General features: G+C 37.4%; 2 protein-coding genes across 5 annotated transcripts in view; one reads left to right on the top strand and one right to left on the bottom strand.

Annotated features, from left to right (window-relative positions):
- Positions 1 to 6569, bottom strand: part of LOC106875734 (BRISC and BRCA1-A complex member 2) — a 13953-nt gene extending 7384 nt beyond the window's left edge. Inside the window, exons 1-3 of the mRNA XM_014923982.2 lie at positions 6438 to 6569; positions 2883 to 2959; positions 1969 to 2066 (exon numbers count right to left, since the gene is read on the bottom strand). Coding sequence (XP_014779468.1) covers positions 1969 to 2066; positions 2883 to 2959; positions 6438 to 6559 — 297 coding nt within the window. The 5' untranslated portion in view covers positions 6560 to 6569. The remainder of the gene's footprint in view (positions 1 to 1968; positions 2067 to 2882; positions 2960 to 6437) is intronic.
- Positions 6570 to 6577: 8 nt separating this feature from the next.
- Positions 6578 to 25147, top strand: part of LOC106875740 (probable ATP-dependent RNA helicase DDX28) — a 23391-nt gene continuing 4821 nt past the window's right edge. Inside the window, exons 1-13 of one of the 4 annotated variants that reach the window (XM_052971887.1) lie at positions 6578 to 6646; positions 8217 to 8306; positions 11138 to 11407; positions 12363 to 12470; positions 13309 to 13366; positions 14129 to 14271; positions 15800 to 15871; positions 17621 to 17696; positions 18501 to 18607; positions 19917 to 20078; positions 20880 to 20976; positions 21749 to 21894; positions 23986 to 24078. In XM_052971887.1, the coding sequence (XP_052827847.1) occupies positions 8235 to 8306; positions 11138 to 11407; positions 12363 to 12470; positions 13309 to 13366; positions 14129 to 14271; positions 15800 to 15871; positions 17621 to 17696; positions 18501 to 18607; positions 19917 to 20078; positions 20880 to 20976; positions 21749 to 21894; positions 23986 to 24078 (1404 nt within the window). In that variant the 5' untranslated portion in view covers positions 6578 to 6646; positions 8217 to 8234. Of the gene's footprint in view, positions 6647 to 6824; positions 6968 to 7235; positions 7422 to 8216; positions 8307 to 11137; positions 11408 to 12362; positions 12471 to 13308; positions 13367 to 14128; positions 14272 to 15799; positions 15872 to 17620; positions 17697 to 18500; positions 18608 to 19916; positions 20079 to 20879; positions 20977 to 21748; positions 21895 to 23985; positions 24079 to 25147 lie in introns of those variants that run through there. The other 3 variants (XM_052971888.1, XM_014923988.2, XM_052971886.1) reach the window with 3 other exon arrangements.

Genomic DNA, 25147 nt, shown 5'->3' with positions numbered 1-25147 from the left:
TATATATTTATATAAAACAAGAGGTAGAAGAGATTAATAAATCCAGGCAGATATTGAGAAAACACTCATTGTTGAGCATAAAGTTTTGGATATATTGATTTGACAAGGATTTTGTACCTTTTCTTTATATCTAAATATGCTGGCACAATAGAAACGATTGTCAGAATGTATGGTTTAATCATCAATTAAAGATGCAATTTTCTCCATTCTTGTTCATGTTACATATATATGTATGTATATATCATCATCGTCACCGTCGTTTAACGTTTGCTTCTTTCTATGCTGGCATGGGTTGGACGGTTTGACTGAGGGCTGGTGAGCCAGAAGGTTGCACCAGGCTTCAATCTGATTTGGCCAAGTTTCTACAGCTGGATGCCCTTCCTAACGCCAACTATATATATATATATATATGTCTTGGGTATGACATTAAACTGCATCTGCTGAGGAGACTCCAGTTCAGGAGTTGTTGGGAGCATGAAGTGACCTCTTGATTACCATTACTCCAAGGTCCATTCTGACCCAGAACAGTTGTACTCATCAGGGTCCTATCCATGAATCAAAAAGATTTCCTGGAAGTAGAGGAGGCCCTTGTTATATTTTGATAAAGCCGTGGGGAAGGCAGCTCTTCTAGGAGAATGATACTCTGGCATAAAACTTTCAGTCAAAGTAGTGCCAGTCATCTTGCAATACTTGTTACTGGAACCTACTATGGTGACCAAGAGCAAAAGTGACAAAAAAATAATGGTAAAAGTGTTTTACGTTTTTCTTTTTTTTGTCACTTAACTCCAATGACATACGGATGTCTCACTATCATCGAACAAGATGAGGCAATCAATATATATATATGTATATATATATATATATATATATATGTATTACTCTTACATACTTGTAGCTGACATAGAAACAGGTAAAAGAACCAAAGAAGTGTTTCAAGCCTCCCTTCTACAAAGGTCATGTAAAACTTATGTCATAGTACTGATCTCCTATCTAAAGCAGTGTTGATGTTTCTACACACATCTACAATCCAAGCCACATCAGTGTAGAAAATCTGCCTAAACAAATTCTGCCTGACCTGTGCAAGCATGAAAAAGTGGATGTTAAATGATGATAATGTTGAAGTTGTAAATAAAACAGCAGGAGTGGCTGTGTAGTAGGTAGCTTGCTTACCAACCACATGGTTCTGGGTTCGGTCCCACTGCGTGGCACCTTGGGCAAGTGTCTTCTACTATAGCCTTGGGGCGACCAAAGCTTTGTGAGTGGATCTGGTAGACAGAAACTGAAAGAAGCCTGTCGGATATATGTATATACACATATGTATGTGTGTCTGTGTTTGTCCCCCCACCATTGCTTGACAACCAATGCTGGTGTGTTTATGTCCCCCGTAACTTAGCAGTTCAGCAAAAGGGACTGATAGAATAAGTACTAGGCTTACAAAGGATAAGTCCTGGGGTTGATTTGCTCGACTAAAGGCAGTGCTCCAGCATGGCTGCAGTCAAATGACTGAAACAAGTAAAAGAATAAAAGAAAAACAAAATCAAGGTACCTGCTGCTTAAGGTAGAATGAGAGTAAGGATATGGCATAACTGACATGAGTTCTATTAGCTTGCAGTGTTGAGTTTAAATCTTCCTGCAAGTTGAGAGAAACCAGTTGGGAAATATTCTGATGTATCCTTACCTTTCAAGAATTCTTGGCTTATTTATATTTTCCAAATTACTAACTGGACAAACCATACAGTCACACCAAACTTATCAATCTTGATGGTGCTTCCTTTTGTTTAGCATAAAAGGACTACAGGTACTGCCTTACGTTGGCACAGAAGGACAACAGGCACTGCCTTTCATCTTGCATAAAAGAACTACAGGCACTGTCTTTCATCTTGTTTGGTGGACCCTAAAAGCTTCAATGCGTTACTGGTCAATATGAGAGACAAAAGAGAAAGGTGAAATAATGGATTGGATTCTTACCTCAATAGTTTCTAATTCTGGAGCAAATCCTTTCTGGTCAGCATCAAAGATGAAGTCTGGAGGATCATCTGGATGGTTGCAATCAAACAGCACCTCCCCTACAATTGTACAATATCATTTTATAATTAAAGACAATGTTTGGAAAATGATAGAGGGTCCAACAGAGATGCATTTCCAACACAGGACCATGTTTTGAATGGAATGTAAATTGCACTACCAAGCTTGCTTGAAGCACCAGTCCCCACAATCAAGTTCTTCAAGAAATTCTAGTCTCAAGTCAATTCAAGTTGAAGACATCCTACCACTTAAAATAACCCTAACTCCTGCTAGTATGGAAAAGGAACATTAAAAGAATGAAAGAATGCAAATGAAGTAAATAAGGGAAAGAAATTATTCAGGCACTTTTCTTTTGCCAGCCATTCAAGGCTCGTTAACTGATTAGATTCATATGGTTGATGTTCAGCTTGAACTTCTATAGGTTAAAAAAGCAGAAAAAAGTGGATAAGAAAGGAGTTCCAGAAGAATTATATTCTGAAAATGGGGTGCAGAATAATTAGATGGAGAATTGGAAGAATTAATTTTCACAGAAAAAAAAAAAAAGAAAGAAAAAAACTTGCTGTGAAATTTATTTAAAACAAAGACATTAAAATTTTGGAGATGTACTTCTCTTGCAAGTAATTTGATATGAGACCATGCATTGAAACTAACACAATTACTGCATGGAAAACATATCAACCATTCAGAAACACAAATACAAAACTTTACTTAAACATTACTATTTGGTTTCAAAATTCTCATTGTACCAACTGCAACCATTAAAATCTCTCACGTGGAGACAAATAAGGAGAAAAAAAAATTTAAAAACTTAAAATCAATCAGGTAATATGAACTCATATAAATCAAATATTACTTACATGTTACAAAACAACCAGCATATGGAAGGGCTACTTTAAAACGGTCACCTTTTGGTGGAAGTGTTATGCTAGGACAACTAGAACAGAAAAAGAGACAAAAATATATAAAGTCATATAACATATTTTGGGGATATTAAGTGACAACTTTTAATCTCTATCTCTTTTCTCTAGCTGAGATGCCTTATAAGTGCAGGCATAGCTGTATGGTTAAGAAGATCACTTTGCAACCATGTGGTTTCAGGTTCAGTCCCACTGCACAGCACCTGGGTAAGTGTCTTCTATTATAGTCCTGAACCAACCAATTTCTTGTAAGTGAATTTAGTAGACAGAAACTGTGTCAAAGTCTGTCACACACACACACATATATATTAAATTCAAATTACGATGAACGTAATCGACCCTAGTACTTATTTGTAAGATTAGTACTTATTCTATTGGTCTCTTTTATCGAATCACTAATTTACAGGGGAGTGGAGGCACATGGCCTAGTGGTTAGAGTAGTGGACTCGTGATTGAGGGATTGCGAGTTCGAATCTCAGACCGGGTGATGTGTGTATTTATGAGCAAAACACCTAAGCTCCATGCAGCTCTGGCAGAAAGTAATGGCAAACTTCTGCTGACTCTTTCACCACAACTTTTTCTCACTCTTTCCTCCTGCATCTAGCAGCTCATCTGCAACGGACTGGCGTCCCATCCAGGTGGGGATCTTATATGCCAATGAAACTGGGAAATCAGCCCCTATGAGACGGGCATGGCTCGAGAAAGAACAAATAACAACAACAATTTACAAGGGTGTAAACACAGTAACACTGGTTATCAAGTGATGAGGAGAGACAAACAAACACACATACATATATATACAACAGGCTTCTTTCAGTTTCTACCTTCCACATTCACTCACAAGGCATTGGTCATCCCAAAGTTATAGCAAAAGACTCTTGCACGAGGTGCCACACAATGGGACTGAACCCAAAACCATGTGGTTGCAAAACAAGCTAAGCTGTTTGGATATTTTTCAAATTAGTTTCTTATTCAGGGCATTGCCTGGCAGAAATGGTAAAGAAAATAGCTTGCTATATTTAGTTACATGTCTTATACTCCGAGTACAAAATTCACTGGAGAATACTTTACCCATCATTCTGGGGTCAATAAATTATGTCTAGTCAAATATTTGGCTTGCTTTAATTGACTACATCCCATGAAATATGCATCCTTGTGCATCAACATCATCATCTAACATCCTTTGCCTATATTGGCATGGGTAGGATGGTTGAACAGAAGCTGAAGAGCCAGAGGACTGTGCCAAACACCAATGTCTACTTTTGCATGAATTTTATGGATGGATGCCCTTCCTAATGCCAACCACTTCACACAGTGTACTGGGAGCTTTTTACATGGAAATAGCACCAGTGAGACCACCAAGTAACTCACAAAACAAGACACCTCAACTCAGGTGGGCTGTAGAATTGAGGGAGTGGCTTTATATCAGGTAATGAAAGGTTAAAATATAATAGAGGGTCAGAAACAGGTGTCTTGTAGTAGAGGAGATACATGTTACCCCAGCTGGAAAAGGAGAAAAGATAACAGGAAAGAGGTAGCAAGGTTTACCCTGAAGTTACAGGAAGGTGAATACTGATATTTGAAATTCATTATCATCATTATTACTAAAAGGGGCAAGGAAAGACAGATTTCTTAGGAACAGTAAAAAAAATAATAATGATAAAACCTTTCATATCAAGTTACATCCCCTGATGTTCTGAGTTACAAATCTTGCCAAGGTCACTTAAGCATTTCATCCTCCTGAAGTTGATAAAATAAGTACCAATTAATTAAGGATATCTCACTCCTTAAAAATCTGTAGCCTTGTGCTGATGTTAGAAATCCTAATTAAAGATTAAATTATATTATTATTGTTAACGGGGACAAAGAATGGAAGAATGGATAGATCAAAGAACAGGTGTGTAGTGACAGGTGCATCTACACTCCATTCACCTCTCACAGAGGTCAATTTTGACTTTTATTCAGCTAGGGTTCAAAGTTAAAGTACCAGTCAACTACTGGGTCAATAATTTCAGCCCCAGTATTCAACTGGTACTTCATTTTTATTTCCCCCCCCCCTCTAAATTTCTAGCCTCATGCCTATGTTAAAAACGATTTATTATAGGGCAATGATTAGCAGAATTGCTAAATTATCTGGCAACATACACTTTGGCATTTAGTTATGGTGCCGTACATTCTGAACTCAAATCCTATCAAAGTCAATTTTGCCTTTTATCTTCCCATAGTCCATAAAATATACTAGTGAGTGCTAGGGCCAATTCATAATCTTATAATGCATCTTAGATGTGAATGGAATTATAGTTGGCTATATACCCATCTCCCCATACAATCATTATTATTATTTGAGTTATTTGTTCTAGCTCTTTACGCACTTAGATCAACTTTGCTTTTCGTCCTTTCTGAGTCAATGATATCGACCAATCCTCTTCTACTCAAAACTGTTGGCCTTGTGCGTAAATTAAACAAGAGATTAAGCAAAATCGTTAGAGCATCGGAAAAACTACTTAGCGTGTTTCTTAACGTTCTGCGTTCAAGTCCCGTCGAGGTCAATCAACGTTGCCTCCCTTTCTCAAGGGTAGATGAAATAAAGTATGAGTCAACTACTGGAGTCCATTTAATCGACTAACCCCACGACCACTACACACACCAAAATTCTTGCCTTTATTCTTACATCAGAAACAATTATCATTATTGGCAGAATCGTTAGCACGCCGGTCAAAATGCTTAGCAACATTTCGTCCCTCTTCATGTTCTGAGTTCAAATTCCGCCGAGGTCGACTTTGCCTTTCGTCCTTGCGATATTGATAAATTAAGTACCAGTGAAACACTGGGATCGAAGTAATCGACTATTCCCCTCCCCCAAAATGTTAGGCCTTGAACCTATTTTAGAAAGGATTATTATTATTAAAGTGCATGATATTAAAATTTATCATAAGGTTTATTACTTGAACAAGATAAACTTTAAATAGTCTTAAAAGACCCCATGTATAAAATTTCCTTATCAATGAATCTATTTCAATATATCTACCAAGTTTCGTATCTTGGATCCATGAACTCTACTTAACTTAGTTATTATTAACAAGTCCTGTTTCTTGATAGTTTCGAAGCTCCGGCTTCTTATACTTAGTAGGTAAAGCTATCTACTTCGTCATTTGAAACTGCAACGAAAAGCTTCCGCAAGTAATCCTTTGATAATTTGAAGTAGTATTAAAATACCCATGTTTATGTTTTCGTCTTAGAAGACCTAAAAAGAACTAAGTGTATATTTCTTCGCCTCATAAATTAACAAATGAAAAACACACTACGCAATTTACAGTCAAATACAGTAAAAATGTCCATAAAAGATTTTTTTGTGTTTAAAACTCGTAAAATTCAAAAACTATATATAGTTTATATACGTTTTGTTTAGTTATCTAAATCAATAGTAAGGGTTTTACGATGAGAAGATAACAACAGTGGAAATTATTACAAGAAAGTATTAGAAGAAAAGAATACCTTGATAAAACATCTTTGATATAAATATTTCCAGCGCCGATCCCAACCTGACCATGCCTAACCAATGTCTCCACATAATGAACTATCGTTGGAGATAGTCGGTTCCAAATTTCAGGATCCATGCTTCCCAACTCTAAACACTTTTGACAATTAACTAAACACCGGTGTAAACAATAAATCCGTCCTGTAGCAACAGTATTTCCAAAATGGTAAAAACATATTTACTAATTTACAGAAAATATATACGACTCAGTTTTATGTTGTTGTAAAAAAATCTTCAATGAATTCCGATTTTTGACCTAAATAATGTCAAGACTGGACGAAAGTCATAAAACGAAAAAGAAATGGGACAAGAAGAGGGGAAATAAAAAATGAGGGGAATATTGTTTTTAGCGTCCAAGGATTGACGGAAACACGAGATTTTTCAGCAAGTGCTTGCTATGTTCTGTGCGGACACTTTAATTGATGTCATAACGTATATTTAAAGAAAACGTCACTGTTGGAATTTTTTATACAGCTAATAATTATAGGTATGTTTGGAAAAATAAAAGTTAAGTTTATTTCATTGAATGTGATCAACAATTGGAATCTTAAATTTCATAAAATAAGTTTTTGCATAACGTAAATAGAAGTAGGTTTTGAGGTATTTGAATAAGGATTCCTTCTTTGGAGAAATGAGAACTGATGGAGAGCTGTAAATTTGTATTTTATATGTATTTTTGTTTTTACCAATGTAAACAGCACTAGTTAACTTGAATTAATTCCCCCCTCCCCTTGCTACTTCTCCGATGTTACATTCGTCCTAGAGAAAAGTTTCACCTTCTCAGAAGTTATCAGTGTGACCAAGAAATAAAAACTTAGTTTTTCTTTAGATGTATTAGGATAATTGTTCATCCGAAAACTTCTTAAAAGAAATCGACCTGATAGTTTAATGTTTGCTCAAACGAGGTTGATTTTCTCTCTAAATGCGATCGTAATTCCGAGGTTTTTTTCTTTTTTCTGTTTATCCACGTGTTATAAACTTTTTTTCTATTATTTCATAACTTTGTAGATGTTAAAGTTCATGCGTGTTTATGTAGGTGACTTTTATGTATAAAATTGATTTTAGTGGATTTTTTTTATTAGTACCAGTTCTGTCAAATTCAATTAATAAACCAGATCGTTTTTATTTTCATTTTCCTATTCAAAAATCCATCAATGAATTGGATAATGACTTGTTTTGTGTATACCATCTGTAAATATTAACAATCTACTTCAAAATACAAGTGTGGAAGCTTTTCTGAATAAATCTGTAATCTTCCAGATAGCATAAAGAACTAATGTAATGGCTAGTAATTACTGTGGACATTGATTATCAATATGTAAATTATCAACAATCGTGGAGACAAATCACTGCCGAGCCAAATCGGTGAATAGTTTTCGTTTCTTGGTTACAGCCATTTTACTTGAGTTATGTTCATAACTTTGGGGAGTACATGTACATAACAATATGCTCTTCTCTTTGTAACTCTCTTCAGTGACATTGTGTCTTAACACTCCATGATGACCATCTCGTCGTTTTAGAGGTATATAGGAATACATTATCTAATGTGTCCTTTCCTCAGATGGTAGAGTGTGTTTTGAAGTAACTGTGGTTGTTATTTCTAGCAGGACTAGTGACTCTGTAGAAGCTCCCACATTAGTTACATACTATGTTATCTTGGTTGATTTGCAATAACGATGTTAGCAACTGAATTTTATTTCCTTGAAAATTCTCATTTTTTCTTTTTCTCCCTTCAGACCTAATAATCAAAAACAATGAATTTGACTTGTGTTTGGAGGGGACTGCAACAGGAGAGTTTACTGATAGCCTTGACTGTTCGGTATATGGTGAGTATCTAAAGATTAAATGATTATCCAATCTATTATTGATTCATCCTGACTTAGGAAACATTTGAGGAAACCAGCTGGATCTGCCTTGAACAATGTCAGATTTCCCATGATGTGATCAACCTGGTGCACTTTTGACCAGGTTTCAGAAGACATGGCACTCATCAAGCAGAAACCTTTGTCATGCCAAGTTCATTGTGCAGAACATTCTCAACTCTTTCATGGGATATGCTTATAACGTTGGCTGTTTGATTTATAATCAGTCGCCTGTCATCCATCACCATGTGGGGAACACAATCAGTGATTACCCTGGTGTTGCAGGACCTCTAGACCTTGAGTCATCTTCAAAACTCTCTCTTCCCCTACTAAATTCAATTGCTTGCTTTTGCACTGTTGATAAAGCTGGAGCATCATCCCCTAATGTAGTGACAGGTACTTAACTACAGTGCAATGCCAAATTTTGTTGATTTTCAAGAGAAGTTACTACTAGTTATTTTTGAAGTCTTTGAACAGTCAGATGTCAATTTAGCTGGAAAGAATCAATGCAGTTATCAATAAGAAGAGTTGAAATTAATGCATGCAAGATTTCACAGCTCTAGCATCACTCCTTCCTAGTCAGCCTATGAGCTTTTCGGCCCACCCTCATACTTGATACAAAGTTAGTAAAATGAATATGTATATTTTAAGTTAAAAGAGTCTGCATATAGATACAGATGTGGCTGTGTGGTTAAAAAAGTTTGCTTTGCAACCATATGATTCTGGGTTCAATCTAATCGCATGGCACCTTGGGAAAGTGTCCCCTACTACAGCCCCAGGTCTGCCAGTGCCTTGTGAGTGGATTGGGTGAATGGAAACTGAAAACAACCCATTGTATAGCATCATCATCATCATCATCATCATCATCATGCAATGTTTTAAATCCAGGTTTTGTCCCTGTTAATGGGGGTAGCCAGATCTGCCTCAATGCCATAGCAACTGAGGTAGGCAGCCCATCCCAACCTTTGGGCTGGCTGGTGCTTATTCTCCCTTGCTACCATGCGGCTTTCTAGGAGCTGGATTTTCTACAGGGAGCATGCCCTTGCTTACACCGAACCTCAGTTTCTAGACATGAGTGGTCCTGAGACTTAGACTTTTACCACAATTTTTAAGAAATGTGATGGAAAATTAGCTCAGGAAGGCAGGGACGCTATTCCCTGAGACCCCTTCCGGAGCCCCCCTACCATATCATCATCATCATCATCATCATCATCATCATCATCATCGTTTAACGTCCGCTTTCCATGCTAGCTTGGGTTGGACGATTTGACTGAGGACTGGTGAAACCGGATGGCTACACCAGGCTCCAATCTGATTTGGTAGAGTTTCTATAGCTGGATGCCCTTCCTAACGCCAACCACTCTGAATACGATTGAACTTCCAATTCAAGGTAAATGTATGTATGAATGTTCAGCTTTTTGCTGAATGACCTACACAAATGATTTGTTTATAGTGATCAAATGTGTGTGCCGTACACTAGCTCCTTCCCTCCATCAAATCGACCCTGCCTGAACAGGTGCATGATGTGCCGCACGTCAGGTGTTGAAGTGATTGCAGAACAATGTGAGATGAAGTGTTCTGCTCAAGAATGCTACACACCACCCAGTCCAGGAACTGAAACCATTATCTTTTTGATTGTCAGTGCAACACCCTAACCACTAGGCCATGCACCTTCACATATATATGTGTGTGTGTGTCTCCTTTTCTTGACATCACGTGACAGTTGTAAATGAGTTTCACTGCCAACAACCATGACCTTCCCAAATCCTCTTCTTTGTTTTACATCTACCTTAGTTATAGTGTGACAGTATCCATTCTGTTCTCTATCCAGGTAAGTATCTATTCGGTATTCACTCTTTTGTGTGTTTAAAGTTATTAAAAACCTATCTACTACCCTTCATTAAACACTTACCCAACACCCCTCCACTTTCTCACTTCAATTCTGTGCTGTTTGTTTACTCTTTACTTTTTTACTTGTTTCAGTCGTTTGACTGCGGCCATGCTGGAGCACCGCCTTGAGTTGAGCAAATTGACCCCAGGACTTATTCTTTGTAAGCCTAGTACTTATTCTATCGGTCTGTTTTGCCAAACCGCTAAGTTACGGGTACGTAAACGCACCAGCTTTGGTTGTCAAGCGATGTTGGCAGGACAAACACATACATATATATATATGCATATATATGATGGGCTTCTTTCAGTTTCTGTCTACCAAATCCACTCACAAGGCTTTGGTTGGCCTGAGGCTATAGTAGAAGACACTTGCCCAAGGTGCCACGCAGTGGGAATGAACCCGGAACCATTTTGTTGGTACCACACAGCCACCACTTCAACTTATCTTAAATATTATTTACATTTGCCAGATCAGATTGGAGCCTGGTGCAGCCATCTGGTTCACCAGTCCTCAGTCAAATCATCCAACCCATGCTAGCATGGAATGCGGATGTTGATGATGATGATGATGATGGTGAAGGTGATGATGATGATGATGACGATGACAGTAACATAACAAGCTGGCAGAATTGTTAGAGCACCAGACAATGCTTAACAATATTTCACCCATCTTTTACATTCTGAGTGAAAATTCTGCCAAAATTAACTTTGCTTTTCATCCTTTTGGGGTTGATAAATCAAGTACCAGTTGTGTCTTGGGGGTCAATGTAATTGATTAGCCCTCTCTCACAAAATTTCAGGCCTTGTGCTTATAGCAGAAAAGAGTTACATTATGCAACAGTCATATTAGAATCTTGTTGTTTTCTGTATTTTTCTGTATTTATTTTTGTATTCTTTTGTCTTAGTCCACAGCCAATAAATTTATTCCTCGAATAACAATTCCTCAGAAAATGGTTTTGAACTTAAATAAACAGAACATAAGAAATGACAGGACAAAAAGGATTAGAAAACCCTTGAAGTTTAAATCTCCTCTGGTGATATCGTGTCACCGAGAAAAGTTCAATCACCACAAGGGTCAAACATACAATGATTTCAATCCTAAAACGTTAGCATCTTATGGCTGGAAGCATCGCAAATCAGTGGGAGACCATTTTACTTTGATGGACTGGAATTCAGTAAGTATAAAAATTGTACTGTAATTTACTTGAAACATTGAGATAAATGCTTGAAAAACCCTGCTTTAAAGTTATTTAAAGTAAAACCTTCCATTGAAATCTCTTAATTTGTATTCCAAATGACAGCTTAATAAGACAAAGTTATTTTATTCGATTCTCTTTTACTTGTTTCAGTCATTTGACTGCGGCCATGCTGGAGCACCGCCTTTAGTCGAGCAAATCAACCCCAGGACTTATTCTTTGTAAGCCTTGGACTTATTCTATCAGTCTCTTTTGCCGAACCGCTAAGTTACGGAGATGTAAACACACAACCATCGGTTGTCAAGCGATGTTGGAGGGACAAACACAGACACAAATACACATATATATATATATATACATACACTTATATACGATGGGCTTCTTTCAGTTTCCGTCTAACAAGGCTTTGGTCGGCCCGAGGCTATAGTAGAAGACACTTGCCCAAGGTGCCACGCAGTGGGACTGAACCCAGAACCATGTGGTTGGTAAGCAAGCTACTTACCACACAGCCACTCCTTCATTATTTTCAAAATTAATTGAAGCAAAAGTAGCATATTTCAACAGAAAAACAAGAGTTAATGTTACCTTTCTTTATAGTTAGTGAGTTGCAATTTCTGAGGAAGAGAGAAAATAGGAAGAAGAGGAGGTGTTGAAGACTATTGTTGCTGCTGCTAAAACAAATATAGTAGGAGGACAATGGTCGAAGCAAGATAATCAACATATATGGTTACAAGTTTCATCAGGAAAGAAAGCTTTCTAAATAGTATAGATTTTCTGCAAAGAAGTTAGTAAGGGAGATTATTCTGTCCAAAGACTCAGTAGCTAATTTTGTTTTCATCCAACTTTTAATTAATAATTAAAAAAAAAATTAAAAAAATTTTTATTGTCACAAGTTTGAAATATGTATTTATTTAGTTATTCATTTATTTTGCAGAATCCAGCAGTTGTTAAAAAACCAAAATCATTTGAAGATCTGAATTTAATGAGTAGTCTAAGGGATTACCTTTCTGAAGCAGGATTAAGCACTCCAACAGACGTGCAGGTATCCCAATATTTCTTTGTTCATTCATTCACTTTACATCTGTTTTTCATGTTGGCATGAGTTGGATAAAGACTTATTTAAAGCAGTATTTTATGGTTGGATGCCCTTCCTGTCACCTAACCTCACCTGTTTTTGAAGTAATGGATTTTCAAAGCACAAAGCTACAAGACATATTATTTAATGTAAATATGACATCACTGTTTTGCTCAGATGTTGTTATGCAAAGATGTGGAGTATCAGCATTCATGCATACACACATAGAGTAGGCTTCCTTACAGTTTTCAAAATATTGGCCGGTCTCAAGTTACAATAGAAGACACTTTTCCTAGGTGCCACACAGTGGATAGAACCTAAAACCACACAGTTATCTTATGAATCCCATATACACACAACTATAGCTATGCTTTTATAATGATATATTTTATCTTTTGTTTGTTTCAGTCATTGGACTGTGGCCATGCTGGGGCATCACCCTGAAGGGTTTAGTCAAAGAAATTGACCCCAATACTTTTTTTTAAGATTGGTACTTGTTTTATCAGTCCCCTTAAACAAACCAACATCAATTGTCAAGCAATTGGGGGACAAAGACGCGCGCGTGCACACACACACACACATTTATGTACATATAAGACAGGCTTCCGCACAAACTGGTTTATGAGATAACTTTACTGAAATTTCTAGTTGAATTTCTAGAATGTCACTCATGATGAGAGTGTGGTGAAAACACAAGGTGGGAGCCAGTTTATTATGTAACACAATGTAAAAGTAAGAATGAAACTCATATATTGTAAACTGTTCAATTGAAAAGGAACATAATTGAATATGTTATATTTTACAGATTCAAGCAATTCCAGAAATTTTACAAGGCAGCAATGTCATCTGTGCAGCTGAAACTGGTAAGGATTACATCTTATGTTCATTGAATCTATATTAAATCTCTATTTCATCAAATGAACTAAATGCAATTCTAAAAGAAGTTATCAACACAGTCAATCAACCTGCTTGATTGCAGTAATCAAAATGGAGCTTTATCAATGCCACAACACTCTTCTTGGGCACACATGTACATGCTGATCAAATTCCTCTCTCTTACCTTACACTTCTGCAATCTTCCAATAAAGCACATAATCGTCTATAACTTCTGTGTTGTAATCTCCAACCATTCAAGCTATTCTTTCCAATTCCACCTCTTCTCTCCTTCAAAAAAAAGGGGGGGGGACAGATGTCTGTATGATCACTTGATTTGAAGCTCCCTGGCCCCTTCCTCAACCATATATACAACTTGTTGCCTTTAGATGCTTTCACTGCAAATAACACACTTCATCATCTACAACTCCTGGGCATTAATCTCTACAGTGCTTCAATAAAGTTCTTCTGCAAGCGGGTGCTAAAAAGTGCCTGACTTTAAGGGTATTGCAAAAGGCCTGGTTGGAGGCCCAACCTTCTGAGTTTTTTTACAGGACTTAGAAAAACTGAAGATTGCTGCAATAAATGTGTGAATCTGAGAGGGGAATATGTTGAATAAAATCATAATTAAGTGATCCTCCTGTATTTTCTTCTACCCAAAACCAGAAAATTTTCAGCACCCCTTGTTTACATTACTAAAACATCTTACTGACATCCAACTCTGATATTTTTGTGATATTTCTATTCTACAGGAAGTGGTAAAACCCTGGCATACTTGTTACCAATTTTCCAGTTAATTAAGCAGTATAATGATGTAGTGACTAACTCCAAACATAAGAATTCTCCAAAGTCTATAATCATAGTTCCATCTCGAGAGCTTGCCATCCAGATTATGGTAAGTGCAGCAATGTCTGGAAATTCATTTGTCTAAAGGTTTATTAGCCTCATCTTTAAATATAAGACTTTTCAATGTCTGTCAAGTTTAAGGCAGAGAGCTGGCAGAATTGTTAGCATGCTGGGCAAAATGCTTAGCAGCATTTCATCTATCTTTATGTTGTGAGTTCAAATTCTGCCAAGGTCGACTTTGTCTTTCATCCTTTCAATGTTAATAAAATAAATACCAGTTGAACATTGGGGTCAATGTAATTGACTTACCCCCTCCCCTGAAATTGCTGGCCTTGTGCTAAGATTTGAAACCAATATCTATCAAGTGTGACTGTGTAGTAAGAAGTCTGCTTCCTAACCACATGGTTCCAGGTTCAGTCCCACTGCATGGTGCCTTGAGCAGATGTTTTCTACTGTAGCCAGACCCTTGCTAGTGGATTTGTTACATGGAACTGAAAGAAGCTCGTCATGTGTGCACGTGCTCGCATGTGTGTTTGTGTTTCCTTGCCCTGATTTTACATGATGGTTGTAAACATGTGTCACCATCATGTAAACAATGTCTTTCATTTTCAATCTCCACTAAAATCATGTCTGGTCATGGAGAATTAAAACCTTCCTTGAAAACAGGTGAAGATTGGTGACAAGAAAGGCAGCCAAACATAGAAAATCTTTAAAACATTTCCTCTAACCCATGCGAGCAAGGAAAAGTAGGCGTTAAACCAGTGATGATGACAGTGATTGTGCACATGTATCAGTCATCTAATAGATATGAACATCGTTAAGCTCAAATTAGAAATAATGATACTTTGTTCAAACAAGTAAGCTGTTACATCCAGTTATAAGACAGCTATATGATTAGAGATTGAAACAAAATCCCGATGCAAATATTGTGAAAAATCTTCCTTCTTTAAAGATGAGATTAGATACTCCTGTAAATTATAATCTTTCTTCATCTGTCTGCTTCTTTTAATTGTTTTCCTCAAATTCATTCATGAGACTTTTTGTTAGTCTGGAGCTGTGGTAAAAGATACTTGTTCAAGGTGCCACCCACAGAGTAGGACTGAGCCTCAAACTACATGATTGAGAAATGAACTTAATGACCACACAACCATGACCCTGTATGTGCATGTGTGTACATATATACATCTATATGTATAGATAACTATCGTTTTTAACATCTACTTTTCCATGCTTGGACAGATGTCCCTGTTACCAATATCATCATCATCGTTTAATGTCCATTAAAATACATATAAATGGTGGTGAGCTGGCAGAATTATTAGCACACCAGGCAACATGCTTAGCAGTATTTTGTCCATCTTAACATTCTGAATTCAAATACCACCAAAGTCGACTTTGCCTTTCATCCTTTTTGGGTTGATAAAATTAGTACCAGTTGAGTACTGGAGCCAATGTAATCAACTTACATTAGGAGTTTATTTCTAATGATAATTTTCTACAATAGCCTTATGTAACTTCAGTATCTTCACACAAACTTTTGATTGTCATTCTATTCACTTTTTTATTTTTAATTCTAGTCTGTTATAAAGGACCTGACAAAAATTATGCCTTTAGAGCCTCAGTTAATTCTTGGAAAAGTTGGATCAATGGTAAGATTTTTTGTCCTTAAAAAGACCTAATTCATCTCATTATCTCCTTAACTCAATCATACTCCCCCCCCCCACACACACACTTTACCTTCTATTTGTCTTGATCTTTAACTCCAGTCTATTTCTGTAAGTCATAAATTCCACCAGTAAAGCTGCATCATCTAGTGGTTAAAATTTTGCACTCATAATTGTAAGATTGTGGTTTCAATTCCAGGGATGTTTGACCTCATGACTGGCACGAACTGATTAGATTTTGGGATCGATCTGGTACCAGACAATGATTCTGGATTATTTGTTATATTTACTTTATATGATTTCGATCTTACGTTAACTTTCAAGTCTTTCTCAATTATCTCCCTTTAGGCTGTAACTCTTTTGAATGGTGAATTTTTTAACTTTGGCTTGTATTAGATAAGGATAAACTATTTATTACTGTTACTAAATTTTTTACAACCACCTTCACTATCCATGACTACCATTGGGATCGATCAGGTACCAAACAAGGATTCTGGATTATTTTTCCGTTTATTTTTACTTAATTTTTTAAAACAGTCAGGTTCATTTTTAGTATTCTCGTTTGTGAGAGCAATCGAGTTTATTTCAGCTATTCTCATTTTAAAAATCATCTCTGGCTAATCGTTGAGAGGACGTTGGTGTTGCTGCCTTCACGAAGGCTTGCGCCCACTGAGTGCTCTTGTTATTATTATTATCATTATTTTTTTTTTTGTGTGTGACTCTGAAAGGATGGAAAGTGAAGTAGACTCCACTTTTCATCATTTTGGAGTCAATGTGATTGACTTACCTCCTTCCTCTCAATGTGCTGGCTTGTGCTAAGATTTGAAACTATTATTATTATTATTATTATTATGACAGCAAGCTGGCAGAATTGTTAGCACGCTGGACGAAATGCTTAACAGTATTTTGCTCATTGCTCTGTGCTGAGTTCAAATTCTGCTCAGGTCAATTTTACCTTTCATCCATTGTGAGTTGATAAAACAAGTACCAGTTGAACACTGGGGTTGATGGAATTGACTCATCCTCTCCCACAAAATGACTGCCCTTGTGACAAGATTTAAAACTATTATTATTATTGAGCACCATCCGAGTGGGATCACTGCCAGAGCAGCTGTCTGGCTTCCGTGCCAGTGGCTCGTAAAAAGCACAATTTTAGCATGATCGTTACCAGCGTCGCCTTACTGGCACTTGTGCCGGTAGCACATGAACAAACCATTCAAGCGAGGCCGTTGCCAGTGCCGCTGGACTGACTCCTGTGCATGTGGCACGTAAAAAATACCATTTTGAGCGTGGCCGTTGCCAGTACCGCCAGACTGGCACGTAAAAGCACCCACTACACTCTCGGAGTGGTTGGCGTTAGGAAGGGCATCCAGCTGTAGAAACTCTGCCAGATCAGATTGGAGCCTGGTGCAGCCATCTGGTTTGCCAGTCCTCAGTCAAATCGTCCAACCCATGCTAGCATGGAAAGCAGACGTTAAACGATGATGATGATGATTCAGTAGTCTTATTTTTGTCACATACTTTCACTGCACTACCGAGCGCAGCTCTGTGTGCCTTGGGTGTGGTTTGTTGTGATGCTCTTATTTTCACTGTATTGAAAGTGTTTTATGTAGGATGTGTCCGGTGCCTAGTATGTTACATATACTTCTTAGTCCTGGTGTTTTTGTTATGTATTTGTCTCAATATTTTTATTATTATTATTATTGTTATTTCTTTCTCTGTATCTAATATTAGGAAAAGTTGGTGTTGAATAATAATATGGACATTCTAGTAACAACATCTGGAGCTTTGAAAGCAATGTTGGCAAAAAGTAAGTATTGGGATTGATGTTTCTAGCAACTGTCTTTTAATAAATCATGAAGAAACGTATCTACACCGCACTAACCAAATTTATCTTAATCCCTCTAAGCTACAATCACTACCTTAACCTGAACATCAGAATCTTCATCATACCCGCACTATCACACTAGAACCCACATTATTAAACAACATTTCCACCCGACACCTTCAGAGGGTCACATTACATTCTCACACTTCTACATACTTCACCCAATTCTTTGTACCCGTGATTGTCACACAATACACACCACTTTACAAACCTCACTGCCACACACTACTTCCTACTCTGCGTGCTTGCACTGTCTCATGCACTATTATCTTACACAACATACCTACACCGTCACACTACATCCACTACAACATATCTGCACTAAAACCCACACTGTTACACGACACCCCTCACAACATGCACATACTGTCATTCTCCACCCTAACTACTCTAAACATTCTGTACATATTATGTGGCACGTAAAAGCACCCTCTACACTCTCGGAGTGGTTGGTGTTAGGAAGGGCATCCAGCTGTAGAAACTCTGCCAGATCAGATTGGAGCCTGGTGCAGCCTCCTGGCTTGCCAGTCCTCAGTGAAATCGTCCAACCCATGCTAGCATGGAAAGCGGACGTTAAACGATGATGATGACAATAATCATCATCATCATCATCATCTCACCATCACCACTACCACCATCACCATCATCATCATTATTATTGTTATTACCGCCATCACCAACATTCACCAGTCACAATGAAACTCTTTCTAATATTGCCATTTTCAGACAGGATAAAGTTCCATAACCTCATGCAGCTGGTATTAGATGAAGCAGATACATTATTGGATGACAGCTTCCAGTCTGATATTGTCAGCATCCTTAATCACATGAAAGTATGTATTTAGTCTCTTATGTATTTACTTTCTGTAGAAATTGGTGCACCAATGTACTGTCAGTGGAGTCATTTAGGATTTCACTTTGCAATCATATGATCCTGTTGTGTGGAACTTTGTGTAATTTGGGAAATAGAAACTTGCACGCATACACATATATATATTGAGAGAGAGTCTTCAGTGTATTTCCCTACTAGGCTGGATGCCTGCCCATCACAGGAATACTCATTTTTGGTAGGTGAATGGACTGGAGCAATGTGAAATGAAGTGTTTTGCTGAAGAACACAACGCATCACCCAGTCCAGGAACTGAAACCACAATCCCAGGATCACGAGTCCAACACCCTAACCATTAAGCTATGCGCTTCCATATATATGAATTATACTTAATATACATCAGAGAGAGATGAAAAATCATCCTGCTACCTACTACCAAGAAGACCAGTTGCATTTTGGCTTTCTTGGGCCTTGTCTTGCAGTCACAGGCTTAGATGAAGTCTATCACCTTTGATATTACTGGCACTCATTTATGACAATATGTGTTTCAGTTGATCCAATCACTGGAACAGCCTGCTCATGAAGTTAATGTGCAAGTGACTGAGCACTCTACAGTCTTTAACATAGTTCTCGGGGAGAATATGACAAGTCTGGCCCTTTGAAATACAAGTACTGCTCATTTTTCCAGTTGAGTGGATTGAAGTAACATGAAATGAAGTGTCTTGCTCAAGGATCAAACTCATGACCTTGCAACTATAAGCCAAATATCCCTAATCACTAAACCACATGCCTTCACACCTTTGGTGTAGGAAACCGTGAGTAATATTTTCATCAATATTGCAAATAGCCATTGGTTTATGCAATTGAAAACTGCAGTATCTTGCTTGTCAGTGGTGTATGTGCATTGACTATGATACATAGATGGCTATTTTAATTTAATGTTGCTTCATTTGTATACATTGGGTTTTTATTCAGCCCAGCATCTATTTGCAATATCAGTGAATATACTATTCAATCTTTCCTATGTTAGAGGTGACAGATTTCGTTTGAGGATGACGTTTCATTTCCATTCTCTATATATTATGTTTTTAAACACGACACATCTCTAAGAGATTTTATCTTAGACAAAAACTGCAATATTTTGCCTCTCAACTGTGTGTGTGTGTATATATATATATATGTATATATATACATTAAGTATGATATATAGATGGCTGTCTTAATTTAATACTGTTTTCTGCTAACTGTTTTCTGTTTCAATTTGTTGCTATACATCTGATTGTCTTGTCTCGATTTGTTCCTTTATATTACAGGCACACATCAAAACCATGTCACCTGCAGATCTCAGTGCTGCTGCTTCTTCTTCTTCGTCTTCTTCTGAACATGCAGCTATTTCAGTGAGTGGCACTCAAATAATTCTTGCAGGTGCAACATTACCAACAAGTTTGGATGCAAAGATTGGTAACATTATCCCAGTAAGTTTTGCTTTCTTGTATTACTTTTACTACAATGGATTCTTCTTGATTCTGGTTGGTTTCATGTTGTTGTTACTCTGGTACTACCTTCTTATCCCTTCTCTCATCCACTATATAGTCCCCCACCCCATTTCCAGGCTCCACACTATCCATTATTTCCAATTCTTCCTTCCCAGAATATCGGCCCTTTGGAACTCTTTCTCTGCAGTCATCAGTTTGCAACTTATTCAAGATGAACATAAGCCACAAGAACCTCACTGGGTCATAGCCCTTGCACAGGCCATGAGATCAGTCTTTTCTTCCACATCTAAAAAGCTACCTTCCTTCTCTCTCTTCCATGTCCTCTATTTTTCTCCTTTCTCTGTTCCTCTTCTTCTTTTCCCCAATCTTCCTATTCCTTCTCTCTCCCCTTCTCTCTTTTCCATTCTACCATTCTCCCTCAAATCCATTGCATGCGTGTGTGTGTGTGCACATATTCTATCAATGTCATCTAAATCTCCATTTATTTCATTGCAGTTAGATATCACTAAGTTGGCACATCTAATCTTCTAAACTAAGTACCATAGACTGGTATATCTCACCTATGTAATGAATAAGTACAAAAGTGGTACATTTTGTCTCTGTATGTGGCTACCACACAGTAGTACTTTCTTCTGCAAACAGTAGGCACACTGCAAAATTACCAAATGTTTTGTTAGTTGTTTGACCCCATTTTATTCTGTTTAAGGATAAAGTCTATTATGCTGTCTCAGTCATATGATTCCCCAACTTTCCCTTACAACTCTACTTGTTATTTTACAGCTAGACACCTTTACCAAAGTGACTACAGAATATTTGCATCATATTCCACCTCACATCAAGCAGAAATTTGTCAGACTTTTACCTTCTGAAAAACCAGGTAAGTAATTCTAATGAATATTCATCATTAAGGGAAGCTGTTTGATCTTCATAAGTTTTTCTGTGACATTTGATGCCTTAACTAATGATTTTTTTTCTTATACTTTGTTGATTTTCATTCTTTTTCTTAAATGTTTACACATTAACTTTTTATTCCATGGGTTATGTGCTTCTACAGACTCTTGTTATCATCATCATTTAACATCTACTTTCCATGCTGGCATGGGTTGGACGGTTTGACAGGAACTGGCTTGGTTTCTACCGCTGTAGTATTGGAAATGAATGACACTGCTTGTATGACAATGACACTCATTTACAACCATCATGTTATGTCAGGAAAAGGAGATACAAATACACACATACATATACATGCATAACATGTGTGTATGTATATATAGTAAATCCCCCAAAAAACGAAAGAACAAACACAAGAAAAAAACAACACGAGGACATGATACATGCAGAGTATTAGTAGTCCTCGCATTGTTGTTTTTTCTTGTGTTTGTTCTTCGTTTTTTGAGATTTACTATTTACCTTCTTTCAGTTTCCCTCTACCAAATCCACTCACAAGGCTTTGGTCAGCACAAGGCTATAGTAGAAGACACTTGCCCAAAGTGTCGCATAGTGGGACTGAACCAAAGGCCACATGGCTGAGAATCAACTTTCTTAACTGCACAACTACGCCTGCATCTGCATTTGTATATGAAACAAATTATTATTCTGTTATGAAATGTGAGAAGATTAAATAATAATGAAGAAGATTTTGCTTTCAGGTTTTGTATTGAAGTTTGCCAAAAAGAATAAGATGTCTTCGGTGATGTTATTTTGCAAGGACAATTCTAGCAGTTATTGGTTATACAAGTTCTTAGAGGAAAATGGTGTATCAGCTGCTCTGTTTAATGGAAACGTCTTTGCTGAGGTTAGTGTGATTTACTCTCTTTTACTCTTTTACTTGTTTCAGTCATTTGACTGTGGCCATGCTGGAGCACCGCCTTTAGTCAAGGAAATTGACCCCAGGACTTATTCTTTGTAAGCCTAGTACTTATTCTTTGTAAGCCTAGTACTTATTCTATTGGTCTGTTTTGCTGAACCGCTAAGTTATGGGGACGTAAACACATCAGCATCGGTTGTCAAGCGATCTTGGGGGCACAAACACACAAACATATACACACATACATATATACGACGGGCTTCTTTCGGTTTCCGTCTACCAAATCCACTCACATGGCTTTGGTTGGCCCAAGGCTATACTAGAAGACACTTGCCCAAGGCGCCATGCAGTAGGACTGAACCCGGAACCATGTGGTTCGTAAGCAAGCTACTTACCACACAGCCACTCCTACGCCTTGAATAATTAAACTCTTTACCTATTTTAATACTTTTCTGTGTCTTTTATTTTGTTACTTTCCATTTTGTTTGTCATACTGAAACGTAAGGTTGTTTTCACAAATTTACACATTTACTTATTCATCTCATCAACCCCTGGTCATTTACAGTCTTGAGTATGTGGGTTCCATAGTGTATATGTGATCAAGATCACAACATACCTTCTTAACAGGACCCCAGTCTGTCACAACTGGTTAAATCTGGTTTCTCACACCTACCCTCCACCGGTGTTCTAAAAATAGGCAATCACATCATTAAAATCTTGAGGATACAAGTTAATGATGGTTAATTCAAACAATCATCCTCATCATCTTCATTGTTTAACGTCCGCTTTCCATGCTAGCATGGGTTACACGATTTGACTGAGGACTAGTGAACCGGATGGCTGCACCAGGCTCCAATCTGATCTGGCAGAGTTTCTACAGCTGGATACCCTTCCTAACGCCAACCACTCTGAGAGTGTAGTGGATGCTTTTACGTGCCACTGGCACGAGGGCCAGTCACGCGATACTGGCAATGGCCACGCTCAAAATGGTGTTTTTTACGTGCCACCTGCACAGGAGACAGTCCAGCGGCACTGGCAACGACCTCGGTCAAATGATTTTCTAATGTGCCACCAGCACAAGTGCCAGTAAGGCGATAAGCATTACATTCAACAGAAAAGTCTGAATGCTAATGGGTTATTCTTTTTGATTACCAACCCACCGGGGATTGCTCCTGGTTCTTTGATACAAACTTCTTGGAAAGTGAACTAAATTTAAACTTAACATCAAAATTTCATGATGTATCCAAATCACCATCTTAAGAATAACAATAGTTATTTCATTAAATTCTTCATTATCCTTCAGGCAGTGTATTTTAACAGAAATATGGTAATAAATGGGTTAAACAGTAAAAAGCAATATTTTACAATATACACTATGCTTATTCTATTCCTTCAAGTAATAAGGGAAAGAACAAGAGTGATATCAAATATACTTTTCTGGCCTATATTAACATCAAACTGAAGCATCCAGCAAGCATCGTATAGCATGGCTCTTAATTATGTGATTATGCCTCAGTCATTAGACTATGGCCATGCTGGGGTACAGCTTTAAAGGATATAGTTGATTAAATCAATCCAGTACTATGTTATGTTGAGTTCTTATTCTGTCAGTTTCTCTTTGCCAAACTGCTAAGTTACAAGGATGTAACTCACACACATACATACATACACACGCATGTGTGCGCACACACACACACACACACATGACAGGCTTCTGCACAGTTTTTGTCTATAAATTCACTCACAAAGTATTGGTTAACCTGAAACTATAGAAGACACTTGACCAAAATGCTGCATAGTAGGAGAAAACCTCAAACCATGCAATTACCAAGTGGATTCCTTAATCACATACCTGTAATATGCCTGTAATATATTAATTCATTGAACAAGAATCAGCTATGAACCAACTTTTAAGGGATTATGTTTTGTATGGAACTTACCTACAGTTTTATTATCCTGTATATGTTTTGTAAAATGAAGCATGACACATTTTGCCATTTTATAACTACATTGTTTTTTTTTTATGATGATGATGAATTTATGTTTGTCAGTTTAATAAAAAAATGTTTTCCTTTTCAGGAAAGGAAAGATATTTATGAGAAATTTATGAATCAAGAATTCCGTATTCTAGTCTCTACAGACATTGCTTCCAGAGGTTTGGATACAACACATGTAAGTATGCTGGAATTATAATGGAATTAAACAAGGAAACAATTAAGTGAATTGGTAGAGTGATGGAGAAAATGCCTTGTGGTACTTCACTTAATCAGTTATGTTCAGAGTTCAAATCCCACTGAGGTCAGTTATGCCATTCCTCCTTATGGAATGGATAAAACAAAATATTCTACTATACTTCTCTTTTATTGAGCTTCTTGTAACTTGAAGATACACCCTGACACATCCTCACCACCATCTACTTTCTCTTTCAACTGGGGCAGGTGTGTATCTCTCCTATGGCAAGACACCTGTTCCTGTTCTCTATCATACTTTAATCTTTCATCCCCTGGCATAAAGCCACGTCCCTCAATACAACTCCCCACTCTGTTGCGGGATCTTGTCTTGTGAGTTATTTGTTGACCTCATTGGTGCCAGTGCCTCATTGAAAGCACCCAATACACTCTGTAAAGTGATTGGCATTTGGAAACAGACAGTAGAGCTCAGTTCACTCTTTTGGCTTGCCAGCTCCTGTCAAACCATCCAACCCATGGAAAACAGATGTTAAATGATGATGATGATGATGATGTGGTTGATATAATCAACTATTGTTTGCTTCCCCAAGATGTGTGGTTCTGTGAGTAGCTTATATACCATTTGTTTTTTAAAATATTAAGTTGTTGCTTATAAATCATTGAAGGTGGGCAGTCTTAAAGAAACCTATTGAAAATCTATGTGGTTGCACATACTGCAGTAAGGTGTACCCATGTTGGAGAGCAGAACTTATGGGATGACCTGATACATCCAATCTGCTCCACTTGTTGATAAAAGAAAAGGCATCTAGTTGTTGCAAAATAACCAAAGTAATGAAGCTATGGGGTTCATTGAATTGAAATACTAATAATGTCCATCTCCTTACACTGGTCCTCTTTTATATATGAACAAAACATGCCTCTTTCTCTCTTTTTAACTCTTTCTCATAGACCCACATTTCCTGGCCCCCTAACCCTCTCTTTTTTTTCTTCTCTCTTTTCCACTACCTTTCTTCCTTTCTTTTTCCTGATGAAGGACTCTAATGTCCAAAATG

The sequence above is a fragment of the Octopus bimaculoides genome, chromosome 11, assembly GCF_001194135.2.
Source record: "Octopus bimaculoides isolate UCB-OBI-ISO-001 chromosome 11, ASM119413v2, whole genome shotgun sequence".
NCBI classification, from domain to species: Eukaryota; Metazoa; Mollusca; class Cephalopoda; order Octopoda; family Octopodidae; genus Octopus; species Octopus bimaculoides.
Note: the sequence above shows the minus strand (reverse complement) of the source record. Positions and strands in the feature narration are given on the sequence as shown.